At 42.0% G+C, this 18317-nt stretch overlaps 1 protein-coding gene across 1 annotated transcript in view; it reads left to right on the plus strand.

The window, feature by feature from the left end:
- The window catches only part of DGKI (diacylglycerol kinase, iota), a gene marked incomplete at its 5' end in the record, with an annotated part of 321800 nt that extends 303698 nt beyond the window's left edge, over positions 1 to 18102 (plus strand). The window contains 3 exons of the mRNA XM_010831746.1: positions 9402 to 9438; positions 11184 to 11283; positions 16094 to 18102. Of these exons, the coding sequence (XP_010830048.1) occupies positions 9402 to 9438; positions 11184 to 11283; positions 16094 to 16210 (254 nt within the window). The remainder of the gene's footprint in view (positions 1 to 9401; positions 9439 to 11183; positions 11284 to 16093) is intronic.
- Between the last annotated feature and the right edge of the window lie 215 nt (positions 18103 to 18317).

Here is an 18317-nt window from a genome sequence, read left to right on the forward strand (position 1 = left end):
AAAGTGAAAAGTGAAAGTGAAGTTGCTCAGTCGTGTCCGACTCTTAGTGACCCCATGGACTGCAGCCTATGAGGCTCCTCTGCCCATGGGATTTTCCAGGCAAGAGTACTGGAGTGGGGTGCCTTTGCCTTCTCCTACAGTGAAATAATAAAAACTGATCTGTAGTTGATTTTTATTAAAATTAGTATTTATCAACCTGATAGTCAATTCAGGTTGACTGAATTGATGGTCCATTTCATTCTTAACATCAGCTTCATTATTTCTAGTTATTGAGGAGCATGGATGTGAAATCTATTGACATTGTCCGCCTAATTCTCCATGTTGTTTAATATCTAAACTTAATATCTAAACTAAAGATATGATTTTATAAACTTGTACGTTTAGAATTGAAAACTGTCTTTGCAGAACTAGTCATCTCTCTTAAATTGCAGCAAGCCCTTTGTGGTGTTCTTGAAGTCAGGGATACATACACAGAAAACATGACACTTTCTCTACTCTGTAATCATCTTCTTAGTGTGGTCTCTGCTCAGCAAATAGTCTTGCCTGATTAGTAATGATGCTGACTCTGAAATTCCCTTGATTTGATGGAAAATAGCCTTTGCTGAGATGCCTCTGTGAGGCTGGGGTTCAGAGATGTCTACGGCATCGTATTGATAAGTTAATGTTAGATTTACAGTGGATGGATCTGATCAGTTTGGATTCACATAAATAAAAGAATAAATCCATGCAGATTTCATACTGTGGCAAAGGTCAAGAGACACCCCTTCTTGCCATCTCGGTTGTTGCAACCCTCTTGAAATTGTACTTTTTAAATTTTTGTGTTAAAAACTAGATTCAAGTCCTTCCTTGGGTTTATAGTATATAAATCCTAAAGACTGTTCAAAGACCCGCCTGTCAAGATACCTTTAAAGACAAGGGTCCTAAGAAATCAGAGGGCCCTTTTCAAGGAGCATGACTGATGGGACTTGTTTGCCTCCTGCATCCTTACTCCAGGGAGCGCCTCTCTCCTCTCTGCTTCACCCTCTTCTTCATGTCTTATTGATGGTGGGGGTCCGCAGTCAGGATGCCTCTTGAATGGGAGTCGTGAGAGCTTAGTCATTCTCCCAGGCACCACATTCAGCCACAAATTTCTCTTCTCAGGGCTCTTTTGAACACGGGCTGGGGGGCCATGGGACCTGTGGTTATTTCTCAAAAGCCACAGGAGGCTTGAATTTTTCTCGTCCCTCATCTTCTTTGGGACTTCTTCTCTTAAATACACAACACGCTGCTTCCCTTTATGAAAAACTGGAATTTGGGCAATGGGAGGGTTGAAAAGAGAATGGAGGTGGGAGAGAGAGCCTAAGAATACCACAAGGACTGGGTGGAGAGAGGAGGACGGGAGGGATTCCAGCGGAGAGCCCCCACCCCCCAGCGGTTCCTGCTTTTCAACTCCTTTCAACCATATTTTTGCCCACTCCCTCCTCCCTCGTTGTACCCTCCCAGAGACTTTTGTGGCGTCTTAGTCTTTAACCACCGGGCACATTTTGCTCTTTTGTTTTTATTCTCCCAGCGCCCACCCCCCCTGCCCCCTACTGTGTTTCCTGATAGAAATCTCACTCATGCATTTCCTTTCTGATTTCAATGGCTTACTTTGTCTTCCCTCTTTTTCTGCCTTCAGTCTTTCTTTTCTCTTTTTTTTTCACCCACCCCCCTCTCTGCCTCTGGTCCCCAAGAGAAACGACCCCCGTCCCGCTGGGACAGGATGGCCGTGCTGTTGAGAGTTCCCAGTGCCGGCTCTCCCCACATCTGTGCAGCTTTTGTCGGCGCTCAGGAGGATTTGGAATGGTCTGCTGGCAGCGTCAGGGAGACTAATGGGAAATGAGGTCCAGAGGGAGAGAGACCACGGGGAGGTGGGGGGATAGCAAAGGGGATTTGGATGGCTCGGTGTGGGAAGCAAATTAAAGGATGCATGTGACAAAAGACACATCATATATAATACAGGCGAAATGGTGATGACACAATTGCATGGGTTCCTGGAAGAGCCTCTGGGATGAGCACTGACTGGGCAGTCGATTTGAACTTTGGAAAGTTTGACTACTTACCACGCTGTGACTTTTTCAATGTTGGGACATTTGTGAAGTTTTGCTTCTTTTTGAATTCCCTGACCCGCATCCGAAAAATGATATGTTTCTACCCACAATGTATTTTTCTTTCCCCTTTATTTTTCAGACCATTTCTCAGATAGCATGGCTTTTTAAATTTTTTTAAATCCATGTTCCTTTTATGGGTCTTTCTCTCTTAGGAAAAAAAGTGTGATATTGGCCAAGATCCAAGTGGATTTTTAAATGTCATTCATTCATTCAAAAAGTCTGTCCCATACACTTTTAAACAGAAATATTATTGTAATAATCACTGCTCATCTTTATTGTTCTGAGTGCTTTATGTGTATTTATGTATTTGATTCTTACAACAAGCCCACAAGGTAAGTTCTCTTATCTCTACTTGACGGGTGGTAAAACTGAAGTGTAGCAAAGCTGGATGACTTGCAAAAGCTCACCCATAATACAAGATATGGTCTCTGCCCTGTGTATTCCTAAAACTCAGTGAGAGAAATAAAGCATAGATAAACAACCACAATTCAGGGTAGTTTGAAATGAATATCATATACAGGATTCTACTGATAACTGGCATAGGACTATGGAAGGGCGATCACCTTCTGAAACGTTCATGGAGAAATCTGTACCTATATCCCCTCAGTAGAGATTCAGTGGTTGCTTCCTGGGGCAGGTCAGCTGGGGGCTGAACTGTGGGTCTTTTAGTAAACTCTGGGGAGACAGAAAGCCAAGACTTTTTCTATTCAGGGAACAATCAGGAATTCTCTGCTGATAATTTAACGGCATTCCTTCCAATTCCTTAGGGGAGATGCATAGTGTCCACAATCAGAACGTATGTACACATGACAAACTAAGCCCAAACCCAAATGTTCCCCCGTTGATCTACTTGAAGGAATTCCATCTTTATTTTTTCTCTTTCTCCTGTTCTTTCCCTTATGGCTGAGGCTGGAATTAACTTTTCCAAAAATCATAGTTGCTGCCTTTTCACATGTATTTTTTTCTTTCAAGGGAATATACTTGTGGTCTTTGTTGATGGTTTTTGTTTCTCTGGACATGCTCCCACCTCCAAATCTTATCTTATGCTACTAATCTACACAGGGCACTATTAGACAGCATGATGCACTATTTTTGTTCCAAGAAAACTTAATTTTTATTGTTTGCAAAATATAATTCAACTCATGTACATTTTTGTAAAAAATTTCTTTTTATCTTTGAATCGGAGTACAGTTGATTCACAGTATTGTGTTAATTACTGCTATACGGCAAAGTGACTCAGTTTTATGTACTTATATACACACACACATATATTTTCATATTCGTTTCCATTTTGGCTTCTCACAGGATACTGAATGCAGTCCCCTGTGCTATACAGTAAGGCCTTGTTGTTTATCCATTATATATATATCAGTTTGCATCTGCTAATCCCAAACTCCCAATTCAGCCCTCTCCCAGCCTTCTCCTCCTTGGCAACCGCCAGTTTATTCTCTGTGTCCCTGATTCAGTCTGTTTCATGCATAGGTACATTTGTGTCCTGTTTTAGATTCCACATAGCAGTGATGGCTTGATACACTATTAAAAATAGCTCCCAGTAGGTCACTGGAGACACACATAGGGAGGGAAACCACAGTTCTGTCTCAGACTCCACCTGGCATGCACTCCTCTTGTCCTTTCTTCTCCTAAATCTCCTTGCTGTCAGTTAAGTCCATCTTTCCAGAGTCCATCTTTCTAAAACCTTTAATTGAAGTTGCTTTGGGTATTAATTAAGAGCAAAAAGTTACATCTTGTTTTAGTATCTGCATCTCTGTCAAGGACAGAGGATTGGAGAGGAAGGAGGAGACAATAAACAGCTCAAGGCATGCCTGACTCCCAGATTAGATGATCAGCTCTGGAATCCTGCTGGGTTGGTTTCATTTATAGTGATTCTTGTCAGGAGTTTGAGAAACAAGCTTCTTTTCTTTGTCCCACTTTTTTTAGCACAGATTAAACTGCTTTATCATCCTCTCACTGCACGAAGGCATGGACCCCAGAGTCCATGGACCCACTGTGGTTGCACTTCTGAGAGTACCAGGTGACAGAGCTGAGGAAATGAGATGAGACCCCCTACTGCCTAAATATTTGTGCAGTTGTTACCAAATGCGAGGCTGTGTGCCTAACATACAACGAGGCCAAAACAAATGGAAACATCAGAGTTTGGAGCAGAGAAAGGTTTACTGCAGGGCCAAACAAGGAGAACAGGCCCCCAGACCTCGAACTCAAAGGGTTTCAACAAAGTATTTTTAAAGGCCAGGTGAGGGAGAGGCATTGCAGAGTATATGATCAGCTCATCTGATGGTGAGGTCATGGCAGTGTCACAGAGGTTAACATTATCAATCCTTAGGGGCCAGTAGGTCTGGGGGCTCATGATCATCAGTTAACTTCCTCCATTTGTTGGGGGTTTCAGCATCTGTAAAACAACTCAGAAATGTGCATCAGATACTATTTTCTAGGTGCTCCAAAGAGGAGCTATGTGGGAGGTGTCTGTCCCCAGGAGAAGTCCCCATAGCGTCCTGCTTGGTTACACGATTATCAGTAATGGTGGGAACAGACACTGGTGAGGCCACTGCTCATGTTCATGGAATTCCTTGCAAAATGAATGACTTTGCTGAAGGTGACAGGAGCTCTCTAAAAGGACCATTGGGCTCTGTAAGCATTCTTGCTCCTGACCTTGTGGAGGCTGCTTCGTCCAAGAGCACTTGGTTCTCAGAACACTGAATTGGAGTCAACACTTACTTCAAATGTAAGTGGGAGCCAAGGCACCCTTTTATATCTCCCTCCCTCATTGATGTTCCAGCACCTTAGCTTAATGTAAGCTGCTGTGTTATGTCAGAGAATAGAACGCTTAATTGTACCTAAACTTTACACCTTGCATGTAGTGTCCCAGCTACTGTTTTAAGCACTTTTTTTGTATTAACTTACGAAACCTCATAACAAACCTATGCCATAAATAGTATTATTAATTATAATTTACTTGTGCAGTAATCAAGGGACTGAGAAATACAATGAACTTGCCTGAGGTCTCGTGAGGGGCAGAGATAGCTGGAGTTTGGGCCCAAAGATGTTCAGCACCAAAGCCCTCGCTCTTAATCACTGCACTAGACTGCTTGACACATTAGGGGGATTTCGGTGGGGCAGGGGGTGATGGAGGTGGAGAGTTATCATTCCAGTTTCCTTAGAATCATAGGACTGAGGAACAAACATGAATGAATAAAATCTTCATTGAACCTGTGAAACAGGGAATGTGCTAGAAGGGTAAGAAAAAGTGTTCTTACACTTAAAAGATGTAGAATAATTAAAGAGATAAGGCATACATTCAGAAAGCAAATGCACAGTACAAGGGTCAACCCCAGTGTTATGGGAGTTCAGAAATGGGGTCAAAGGTGGCCTTTTCAGAGGACCTGGTCACATACTGGGCTTTTAAAGGATGTGTAAGATTTAGGTGAGTGCATGCTCAGTCGTGTCCAACTCTTTGTGACCCTGTGGACTGTAGTCCACCAGGTTCCTCTGTCCGTAGGGTTTTCCAGGCAAGAATACTGGACTGGATTGCCATTTGTTCCTCCAAAGATTTAGGTATGGGGGTAGAAAATACTGCTCTAGATAGCTGGAGGGAGCAAGCTCTCAGAGCTGGGAGAGTCTCAGAAATATTTGGGTGATCATGCAGCTACCGATTTAGCTTATACAAAAAATAAATTAAATGGAGCCTTGAGAACAAATTGAGGTGGGGTAGTTCCAAGTGAAAGACTGTGAACTTCACTGTTTTAAATACTTGGGGAGACAGAGGACATATGATGAATTTGAAGCCTAGAAATCTAAATGTTAGATCTTTATATGTTTTCTTAGTAACAGTCCTGCATGCTCATTATGTCCCTGACGGAGACCTATTAGGAAGTGTATTTGTCAAATAGGACAAATTGGAACAAGTAATAGGACAGACGTTTCAAGAGAAGATTGACCTGTCCTAAGGACCATAGATGGAAAGAAAGGAGAGGAAGTTGGTGATGTAGCTCCTGGATGACCAGGAGGATTGTGAACATCTCCCTTCCCCTTGACCAGTGACTTTTGTTTTTATTGAAAAGTGTAGTTGATTAACAGTGTTAAATTAGTTTCAGGTATATAGCACAGTGATTCAGTTTAATGTGTGTGTACATATACACACACACACACTCACACTCACGCGCACACACGTATATTGAAAAGAAAATGTATCTATATGTTCTTTTTCAAAACTATGAAATGCTGAGTAAACTTCCTTGTGCTAGACAATAGGTCTTTGTTTATCGATTTTATATGTAGCAGTGTGTTTAGGTTACTCCCAAATTCCTAATTTATCCTGCCCACCTCCTTTCCCCTTCGGTAACCATAAGTTTGTTTTCTATGTCTGAGAGTCTTTTTCTGTTTTATAAATAAGTTTATTTGTATCATTTTTTTTTTTAAGATTCCACATGTAAGCAATATCATGTATTTGTTTTTCTCTTCTGGCTTAGTTCTTATACTCTCTAGGTCCATCCATGTGCTGCAAATAGCATTATTTCATTCCTTTTTATGGCTGAGTAGTGTCCCACTGTGTGTGTGTGTGTGTGTGTGTGTGTGTGTGTGTGTGTGTGTGTGTATGTGAAGTGAAGTGAAGTTGCTCAGTCATGTCTGACTCTTTGTGACCCCATGGACTGTAGCCCACCAGGCTTCTCCATCCATAGGATTTTCCAGGCAAGAGTACTGGACTGGGTTGCCATTGCCTTCTCCAGGGGATCTTCCCGACCCAGGGATCGAACCCAAGTCTCCCGCTTTGCAGGCAGACACTTTACAATCTGAGCCACCAGGGAAGCCAGCATATATGTGTGCACCACATCTTCTTTATCCATTTATCTGTTGATGGACATTTAGGTTGTTCCCATGTCTGCCTATTGTATATAGTGCTGCAGTTAATATGGAGGTGCATGTATCTTTTCGAATTATGTTTTTCTCTGATTTATGCCCCGGAATGAGATTGCAGGATCATATGGTAGTTCTATTTTGAGTTTTTAAAAAACCTCTATGCTGTTCTCCATAGTGGCTGTACCAATTTCCGTCACCACCAACAGTGTAGGAAGGTTTCCTTTTCTCCACACCCTCTCTAGCATTTATTGTTTGTAGATATTTTTGATGGTGGCTATTCTGACTGGTGTGAGGTGATACCTCATTGTAGTTTTTATTTGCACTTCTCTAATAATTAGTGATGTTGAGCATTTTTTCATGTGTCTGTTAGCTATTTGCATATCATCTTTGGAGAAATATTTATATCTTCTGCCCATTTTTTAATGGGTTTTTTGTTCTGTTTTGTTTTGACACTGAGCTGTATGAGCTATTTGCATGTTTTGGTTGCATTGTTGCAGATATTTCCCCTCATTCTGGAAGTTGTCTTTTCATTTTGTTTATGCTCTCTTTTGCTGTGCAAAAGCTTTTAAGTTTACTTAGGTCTCGTTTATTTTTGTTTTTATTTCCATTAGCCTAGGAGACAGATCCAAAAAGATATTGCTGCAATTTATGTCAGAGTGTTCTGCCTATGTTTCCCTCTAGGAGTTTTATGGTTTCTGTTCTTGCATTTAGGTCTTTGATCCATTTTGAGTTTATTTTTGTGTATGGTGTTAGAGAATGTTCTAATTTCAAGTTTTTACATGTAGCTGTCGAGTGTTCCCAGCACCACTTATTGAAGAGACTCTCTTTTCTCCATTGTATATTCTTGCCTCCCTTGTTGTAGATTAATTGACCATAGGTACCTGAGTTTATTTCAGGGCTTTCTATCCTGTGCCATTAATCTATATGCTTTTGGGCGAGTACCAAACAACTTTGATTACTGTAGCTTTGTATAGTCTGAAGTCAGTGAGCCTGACTCCTCAGCTCCATTCTTCGTCAAGATTGCTTTGGCTATTTGGAGTCTTTTGTGTTTCCATAAAATTTTTAAACTTCATTGTTCTAGTTCTGTGAAAAATGGCACTGGTAATTTGATAGAGATTGCATTTGTTGATTGCTTTGGGTAGCATAGTCAAAATCTTCCAGTCCAAGAACACTGTATACCTTTCCATCTGTTTGTGTGTCATTTGCTCAGTTGTGTTCAACTCTTTGGAACCCCATGGACTGTAGCTTGCCAGGCTCCTTATTCATTAATTCAGACAAACATTTAAGCCTCTGCTTGGCACCGTGCTCTATGCCAGTCACCAACGGAGGACACAGTGTTGGACAAGGCATCTGCCACAACTTCAAGGGGTTTTCCAGAATCTAGTTGTGGAGAGAGACAAGACAGCAGGTAATTTTAATATGGCTTGACAAGTGTCATGATAAGTAAGGTGATTGTATATCCCTACTTGTTAGGGATACTCTCAGTTTTGACGGTTAATTATATTACCCTCCTAATTGTAGGAAATAGGGTTAACATACAAAATGAGGGAACACATGGGCAGGGCATCTAATGCAATATTAAGAATGCAGTAAGAGAGAGCTTTCTGGAGAAAATGTGGACCAGCTGATACCTGCAGGTAGGAAGTTGCAGGAAGGGTTTGGAGGAAAGCAGTAGTGCAGCAGGGGGAGAGGTGGGCATTCTAAGCAGCGTTTGCAGGTTGAATTGAGTAAATTAGTGAACAAATAAGAAGTTGTGAATGTGAAAGCTCAGAATGTTCAATTCCTGATGAAGCATCTAGAACCATTTGATGTTTGTATATTAACATTTCTTCCAGATTTGGGGAGGGAAATTTTATGAAAAACAGAATTTTACTCTATTTCTAAAATAAAGAAATTGGGGTAGATAATGTCTTGACTTAGTGTAAGCTGCTAAGTGTTATGTCAGATAAAGAGCACTTAATAATACAGTCTCTCGTAGTTTTAATGGTATGCTGTATAAGACCTTCCCGAACAACCTGTGCTAAAAGTAGACTTTAAAGCCCACTCGATTCTCCTTTTCCTCTTTAGGTAGCCACTTAATTATTCTTAATTTATTCTATCCCTATTAATTTTATTTCTTCAGCTTGTTTGAAAGTCTCTTGAAGGCAGGGGCTATGTTCTTTTTTATCTCCCATTCTCTACATATTGCCTGGTGATGATTGAGAGATTGATGAGGGGGAGTTGGAGGGAGCATTTCTCTTTTGGAGGGGGAGGTGGTCTTATTATCCCTGAAACTAAATACTCTGCTCTTATTCAGCCTCCCAAAGTATTTTAATTCTGTGACTACAGTTTTGGTTTTTTTATTAATGGTGATTTTTTGAACCTTTTTCTGATGGGCATCTTGCTTTTCCTCTTCTTTAGGACCGTCCGAGTTATTGGATATGGCAGACAGTGAAACGTGAGTGTTGCCTTGCATTATGTAGTCTAGATTGTCTTCTTGAGATCATATAAAAATGTCCTACTTTCACTTGCCTTTATGACTGTAGAGCTAATCTTCTAAATCAAAGTTTACACAGTAAAAATAGATGGTACCTGTCATGATGATTGCATACATAACCATTGCTGGTCATCATTTAGAACTTCCTTCAAGGGAGGTACTTCTGCACTGGTGCACCTTGAATGGCAGAGAAGTCTAATGTACCTAGCTCTTAATTACCCATCCATTTACTCTTTCTCAACTGAGGTTTATAAGCAAATTAAGCCCTAATGCCCTAAGGCATCCTTTTTGTGCAGTGAGACAATTTCTCCGTGCTAAATCTAGAATGGGACAAGTTATATGCAACCACTGGAGAACCAGGAACATAGTGGCTCCAACCATTTCCATGTTTTGTGCCTCAGAAGAGGAATTCTGGTTCAGAAACTCAACAGCTCTGCAGTTGGCCCCCAAACTGATAACATTTGTTGTCAACGTTTTTATTCCCAGAATAGCACAACAGTTACTATTCCCCAAGCAGGGACAAAGAAAGGCTAAAAACATCTAACCCTGGAAGCCAGGAGGAGCCTCTAGAGAATTGCAGTGCAATATAACAAGGATAAAGAATGGGTGGGGTGGAGTTGTGGTTGTTTAGTCTGTAAGTTGTGTCCGACTCTTTGTGACCCCATGGACTGTAGCACACCAGGCTTCCCTGTCCTTCACTATCTCCCCGAGTTTGCTCAAACTCATGTCCACTGAGTCAGTGGAGTGGAGAAGGGCTAAGGAGATTGGAAGGAAGAAAAGCAGGAGGGCTTTAGTCATGAGTCACTGACAAGGAAGGAACCATCCGTTGCTACGGGAGCTTGTTCGCGTACCACACATCCCATCAGCAAGGTTGTCATTCACCCGAGCTTGGCATTAAGTGTCTTTTCAATTTTAGACTCAGGATGGGAATATTCTCCTCCCTCTGCTGTCTTGGCTGGCTCTGGTTGGCTCTGGGGGTTGGAGAAATAGTCGCTTTGCCATGGCTATTCCCCATCCCGAGTGGGCTGACCTCAGGCCTGCCGCTAACTAGAGGTGACTCGGGCTGCTGAACTCTCCCAGAGTTCTTACTGTCCCTCCCAGATATCCTCTGGGGCTGCCCCTCCCCTTCCACTCACAAGGAATCAGCGGGTCGGGCAGAGTGGCTGCCTCCTGGGCCTTTGAAGTCAAGTCCCAGGAGGTGGTCTTCCCCGGGCCAGGTGGTCTACTGAGCCCTGCGATGTGGTGCTCCGTGCTGCTCCTGTGTGCACTTCACCCCCCGTCATTCCGGCTATGTCCCAATGTCTATGGGACACAGCTGGAATGTCTACACAGAGTGGCTGCACACTGTTCAGACACGTCTACGCACATCAGTCTATTTCAGAGTGCCACTGAAGAGTACTTACATCAGACAGTAGTCATTTAAAACAAAATCACTCAGCCTACCTAACCAGCCAACACTGAAAAAGAGGCTGGAGTCAGATGTTATGGTGAAACAATGACCAACTCAGGGTACTTTTAGGACCCCGGTCAGCCACCGCCCCTGTCCATGCCCTGCAACTGTGGTCTCAACCATAGGTGGGAAAGTGGCCAGGGGGCACAGAAGGTCAGCAGCAGGGGTACGATGCGACCCTCGCTTCCCTCCCTGCCCCCTTTCCCCCACCCCAACTCCCGCCTCCAGCCCTTTACCCATTTCATCTTTGATTTAGGGGTGAGACCGCACTGCACAAGGCAGCCTGCCAGCGGAACCGGGCCGTGTGCCAGCTTCTGGTGGACGCAGGAGCATCTCTGAGAAAGACGGACTCCAAGGTAACTTGATGAGTGAGTGCAGGCATCCTCCCCAGGGCAGGATCTCTGGCTCCATTGCCTTGGAGCAAAGGCATCCTTTCTGTACTTATGGAAGTGCCTGGGGCTTTGGAAAAAGGAGGCCAAAATAAAGTGTTTCATTTAGAGAAACTGCAGTTTAAATGTATAAGCACAAAGGGAGGGTGTGTGCTTGTCCAAGGGGCTTCATAGACCTCTGAACGCTCTGACCTCAGGACTCAAGGGGAGAGAGAGGCAGAGAGAAGAGTTAATAGAGATCAACCCCATAGAGTAATTTGCTATGATGATCTGAGGTCATGGTCATGGTTGGCTCTGAGTTTTAAAGCACCCTCTAAGAAAGGACAAGCCACTTAACTGTAGCAGGTTACAGAGAAGAATTTTAATATATAAGTGAGGACTTCATTAAGTATGTGCTAAGTAACCTAAGTTTGGCATCAATGAATGTAGACAAGAAACAGGTAACTTACAAGCCTACTGATAACTTCAGAATTGCTCATCACTTAAATAAATCTAATGGGAGCTGTGTGTGGTTTTCACTCTGGAGTTTCCTCCAACCGCAGTACCTTGTGGCATGGCTTTCTCTCTGATATGGACCTTTCTGTCCTTTCTGAACCAGTTTCAGTGCTTGATTCTTCATTTCCCTTGTGACCCACCAGATCCTTGCTCTCTGAGGTCCCTGGCTGTCTTAATTCTGATAAATGTAGACTATTGAATTCATTAAGCCGGGTCTTCATTTCTATCTGATCTATTACCTGTCTGGTTAGCTAACTGGGTGTAAGATTCCAAATGGCAGATAATTACTCACTGTGATATTCTTCCCAGATGATATTTGCATTCAGGTGCTTTGATGTGTAACCTTAGTGAGAGGCACAACCCAGGGAAGCAAGATCAGCAGAGGCCAAGATTTGAGGTGGGCTTGGCCTTTCTTGCTGGAGCCACTAGAACACAGCAGGGCCCTTGCCTGGGCACCAGAGACTGGTCTCAACTCAGGTGGTAGAAGGGAGGAGCAAGAGGAAATAGAGGGACCAAGAAGAGACTGGCCAGGAGACCTGGACCCAGAGCAGATGGTTCTTTTTTAATCTAAGTTTCTGAATCAAATAAAGGTTCTCAATGTTCCTTGATATTTCTATTTTGTGTTATGTATGTATGTCCTCTTTTCAAAATGCAAAGTTTTATTATTTTTATTATATATATAGTACAGCCTTATAGAAACCTCTAGCAATGCAAAAATTTTTTAAAAAGTAAAAACTGCTAGAAATCCCACAGTCTAGACCTATATACCATTAAAACGTTAATGATTTCTCCTCACATGTGGGTATGTCCATTTTTCTCTCTCATTTCCTGCAAGTAGGTAAAGTCAAGCTATACTACATGCTACTGTATAACCTACGTTTGCACCCAACATTTTGTTTTAGAGAGCTTACCGTTTGGAGTAATAGAGCTATGCTTCATCCTTTTCAGGGATCCTCTAATTTTTTCCATTCCCTAATTTTATGCTTGGTGAAAGCTGAATATCATAATTATGACTGGGTCTTCTCCTGGAAATTTTTGGAGAGAAGCAATATTTTGAGAGAATTTCTCTCAATAGAGAATGGCTCCTTAAAAATCAACTCAAAGGCTCACTCACTCCACCTCTATTTAGAAACTGGGAATCTCAACCTCATTAATGTTGATGACAAGATAATCTCTTTAAAAAATGATACAAAGAAACTTATTTACAAAATAGAAACAGACTCACAAACCTTAAAAACAAATTTATGGTTACTAAAGGGGAAAGGTTGGGGGGCGGGGAATTAGGAGTTTTGGTGAAAGTTTTGGAAAAATTGGGAGATTATCTATTTTATATACATACTACTACATATAAATAAAATAGATAATCAACAAGGACCTACTGTATAGCACAGGGAACTCTACTCAATATTCTGTAATAACCTATATGCAAAAAGAATCTGAAAAAGAATTGGGATATGTGTGTGTGTGTGTAAATAAACTGAATCACTTTGCTGCATACCTGAAACTGACACAGTATTGTAAATCATCTATATTCCGAAAGAAAAAAGATAAGCTACAAGTACTGTAACCAAATTGAATAAAATTATAGGAACTTGGAGCTATGGCTAAATATTAAATCCCAACTAAATAGGTAAAAATTTTAGAGCGTTTAGAGCCATTGTTACATCCCTTTTGTCTTCTATTCCACATGCCCTTGTAGGCTACTAGGATCAGACTTAATTGAAGTTGATACCATCCATTGCAAAAGATAAGGCTGAGAAGTGTTTGATAGTTTCTGTAATACTTGTGTGCATTTTTATACATGGAACTATTTATCTGGTACAGTGATCATGCCTCTATCCTTTCCTTAGAACTTAATATCATTTTGTACATATACACAATGGAATATTACTCAGCTATATAAAAGAACAAAATAATACCATTTGCAGTGACACGGATGAACCTAGAGACTGTCATGCTGAGTGAAGTCGGTCACACACAGAAAGACAGGTATCATATGGTATCACTGATGTGGAATCTAAAAAGATGATACCAATAAATCTATTTACAAAACAGAAATAAAGTTACTAATGTAGAAAACAAACTTATGGCTACCAAGGGGGAAAGGGAGGAGGAAAAGGGTAAATTGGAAGATTGGAGAATAACATATACACACTACAATATATAAATAGATAACTAACTAATAAGGACCTACTCTATAGCACAGGAACTCTGCTCAGTACTCTGTGATGACCTATATGGGAACAGAATCTAAAGAGTATATAACTGATTCACTTTGCTATACAGCAGAAACACACAACACTGTAAATCAACTATACTCCAACAAAAATTTTTAAAACAATATCATTTTTAAGTAGATACCATTGAACAAAAATTAGAAGTGTCAAGGACGGTTAAGTATGTCTATAAACATTCAAAATAATGAAGACCATTCCTCCTTTAACAGTTGACTTATGTTTGTTGGCCTCATTTCAGAAATATTACGTGTATAAATATACATCAGTTCAGTTCAATTCAGTCACTCAGTCGTGTCCGACTCTTTGCGACCCCATAGACTGCATCACACCAGGCCTCCCTGTCCATCACCAACTCCTAGAGTTTACTCAGACTCATGTCCATTGAGTCAGTGATGCCATCCAACCATCTCATCCTCTGTCCTCCCCTTCTCTGCCCACCTTCAGTCTTTCCCAGCATCAGGGTCCTTTCCAATGAGTCAGTTCTTCACATTAGGTGGCCAAAATATTGGAGTTTCAGCTTCAGCATCAATCCTTCCAATGAATATTCAGGACTGATTTCCTTTGGATGGACTGGTTGGATCTCTTTGCAGTCCAAGGCACTCTCAAGAGTCTTGTCCAATACCACAGTTCAAAAGCATCAATTTTTCGGTGCTCAGCTTTCTTTATAGCCCAACTCTCACATCCATATATGACCACTGGAAGAACCATAGCCTTGACTAGACTGACCTTTGTTGACAAAGTAATGTCTTTGCCATAACTTTGGTCATAACTTTTCTTCCAAGGAGCAAGGTGTCTTTTAATTTCATGGCTGCAGTCACCATCTGCAGTGATTTTAGAGCCTATGCTCTATACCGTCAGCAAAAACAAGACCGGGAGCTGACTGTGGCTCAGATCCTGAACTCCTTATTGCCAAATTCAGACTTAAATTGAAGAAAGTAGGGAAAATCACTAGACCATTCAGGTATGACCTAAATCAATAAATATACATATAGCATTATAATTTGTTGTTGTTCAGTCACTGAGTTGTATCTGACTCTTTTGTAATTCCATGGACTGTAGCCCATCAGACTCCTCTGACCATGGGATTTCCCAGGCAAGAATAGTGGAGTATGTTGCCATTTCCTCCTCCGGGGGATCTTCTCAACCCAGGGATCAAACCCGCACCTCCTGCATTGGCAGCCAGCTTCTTTACTGCTGAGCTACCAGGGAAACCCAACATTATAATAGACTGCAAAAAATGATACAGTCATTTACAATGATGCAGAAGAACATTTCATGACATAGAGGTTTTATATGTTCTTAAGTGCAAAAGCACATTACCTAAGTATATAAACAAAGTATGGTTTAGTTTTCATAAAACTAATTGTGTGTAGAGCTACAGAAATAAGAAAATAGCTACTTTATGGGAAGGGTAACAGCAGTTATCTTAGTATAGTGGAATTACTGGTGATTTTTGCTTACTTATGCTTTTCTACTTTCCCAAGATTTCTGTACTCAACACCCATCACTTTTATTATCAGAAATTAACTTACTTTTTAGGGAGATAAAATAGTTCTAAATTAGGGAGAACCAAACTGAAGACTTTGAAACCAGCGAAGAAACACCTTTTAAATTGTTTCTGATCATCCCTCTTTTGTTTCTGCTTGTTATTTTCCCAGGATTTAGTATCACAGAAAGACTTCCAAACTAGAAATCAGAATGCCTGGTTCCCTACTTTCTGTTCAGTGATTTCTATCCCCCTCTGAAGAGAATCTGGGTTCTCATACTTCCTGTGCTACACGATTTGCTGCTGTCTAACTAGTTACTCTAGAACCTCCCTTTCCTTTGATGGAAGCCCCACCTCTGAAAAGTGATCATCTCTTTTGAACTTGCATATCTCACACATTTGATGCAATAATAGATTTAGAAAGTATCTCATCAACTCAAACAGAAAACATGGAAAGATCAGTTTTAGTGAGTTATCTTTGAGCTGCTCTGTTTCTATGATTTTTTTAAAAATGTTTCCCAAGTGTTCGTGTCTCTTTCCTCTTCGCTGTTACCTACAGGGTAAGACACCTCAAGACAGAGCCCAACAGGCCGGGGACCCAGACTTGGCTGCCTACCTGGAAAGCCGCCAGAATTATAAGATCATTGGCCATGAGGACCTGGAAACTGCTGTTTGACCCTGGTAGACAGGCTGAGAGAACCTCAACAAGCATCTCACCTGTGCCCTCCTGGCGATCGGGCGGCTCCCCTGGAAGAAGCTGATGGAATCCATAAATCTGTCTCTCCTGCAAGAATCTATCTGAGACCATGCCACCAGTTTTAAGGGCTACCAAGATGTACCACAGAACATGATAGCCCACTGAGGATGAGGCAGGATACCTGGAGATTTGTGGACTGCGAGTTCCACAAAATTCGATCCTTATTGCTTCCAGCAAGTAGCATGAACTTCTGTGTTCACCTGTATAATTTATTTTAAAGATCCAAGGATGTTCGTATAAATGGCACTGCTCCCTCGCCCCCCTATGCATTCACTTTTCCCCTGTACCACACAATTCTACTGTAATGACCCATCGATTTAAAAACAAAAAATATGATCTGTTCTCTTTACATTCAGTCTTTGAAGACCATGAGACTCTGAAGGTCTTTTCAAACCCTCTGGATGTCCTGCAGAAATATAACTGTAAAACTGCTTCCACTTCCAAGACTAAATATACCGAGACTACTTAGTGACCTTTCTGCATGTCTCCTCTCCCTCCCTAACCCTTTTTCATTATATAGGAGCTGGGAGTGCCACATAAGATAGCGTCCGCTTGTGTGCAATATCTCTGAGGTGCGGCAAGGTGGCATGGGAGTTGCCTGGGTTGAGTGGTACCTCGGAGGGGGGACCCAGGGGTCAGCCCAGATGGCGGCACTGTTGCCAAGAGCCATGGAGGACTGGTTCAGCTTGGGCTGTTGGCCCAGCTCCGTACTGCCTACGTGTAGCCATCTTTGCCTTTTGCTGCAGCAGAGATGGGCAGTGGATTCTCACCAAGGCCCGTAGCGGCTTTGCAGAACCACTGCATTTTAAGTGCTGTTGAAATTGCAGAGCAGAGAACCGTGAGTGGGAACTCTGGTGACAGGAAATGGAGCACTACAACAGCGTTTACTGTTAGGCGTTTTGACTGATAGTAGAAAGCAGGCTAATTGACTTGAAATAAAACAGCAAAAGCAAAAGCAGCAACATATGTCAAAATAACTCACTTAAGAAGAAAACAGTCACCGGAGTGCTGCACAGAGGCTAATAGGTTCGGGTACAGTGCTGAGAGGGGGCCCGCTTTAGGTTTTCCTTCTAAGGTCTTGGTTTTCATTACCCTGAGGGAGCCTTGTCCCAAGGACAAAGCCTTGTTTTACGAGCTCCACTGCCAGACTTTCAAGATGCCTGGATCATTCAGATGGATGCTTCACCTACTGTTGTCAGATTCCAGGGTCATGCCTGATAGCACTGTAGCCCCGCTGTTCATGTACAGGGCAGTCGAATATATCCTTTTCTCTATTTCCCCTGCCAGAATGTTCTTAGTGCCAACTACTGTTGGGAGTCTAACTGGAAGCATCTCGCTGGCAGTAGAATTACAGCTTTTCATCCTGCCACAGACCAGTTGGTACTTACAGGTACCTCTGTTAGGCACTCTCTCATAACTAAAGAATCAGGAGAAAAAGTCTCCTCACTTTCAGAGAAAACATCTGCTTGACTTGGGCATAAGGCAGAAGTGAAAGTGGGTGACGCTTTTTGCTTTAAACTAAACCAATGTCTTTTGAGCTTTCTTCCGTTTTGCTCTGAGACACAAGCCAAGTGTTTCCTTTGTGTTTCTGCATGTGAGCATAAATGATTGTCTCTCTGCATTTAAGTTAAAGTCCAGGGGTGCCGCCTCGCTTATCTGAACCCCTTTGGGTCACGTGTCATTTTGAAAGTACAGAGATGATGCACTGTATTAAGTGGGAACAGCCTCTCAGTGGATGGGGACCACATCTGCCCTTAGTTGTTTCCAAGTCAAACTGATGGCGTTAGTTTCAGCTTGGAAAGTAGAATCTGTTTTCATACATCAGTCTTAGAAACGGAGCGATCTTTTGGGTTTTCTGGCAAGGGCCAGAGGGACTGCAGTAGATTGTTTCCAGAAGCTGGAAAGAAACATGCTCCAGGAGAATTTAATCACTGGGCTTCTGCTGGGAATTTTTCAGTTGGTGAGACTGTCAAGGAGATGTTGTGATGACAGAAATATAATCCTTACGACAGACTGGAATCTGGCT

The sequence above is a fragment of the Bison bison genome, unplaced genomic scaffold (assembly GCF_000754665.1).
Source record: "Bison bison bison isolate TAMUID 2011002044 unplaced genomic scaffold, Bison_UMD1.0 scf7180017864530, whole genome shotgun sequence".
NCBI lineage: Eukaryota > Metazoa > Chordata > Mammalia > Artiodactyla > Bovidae > Bison > Bison bison.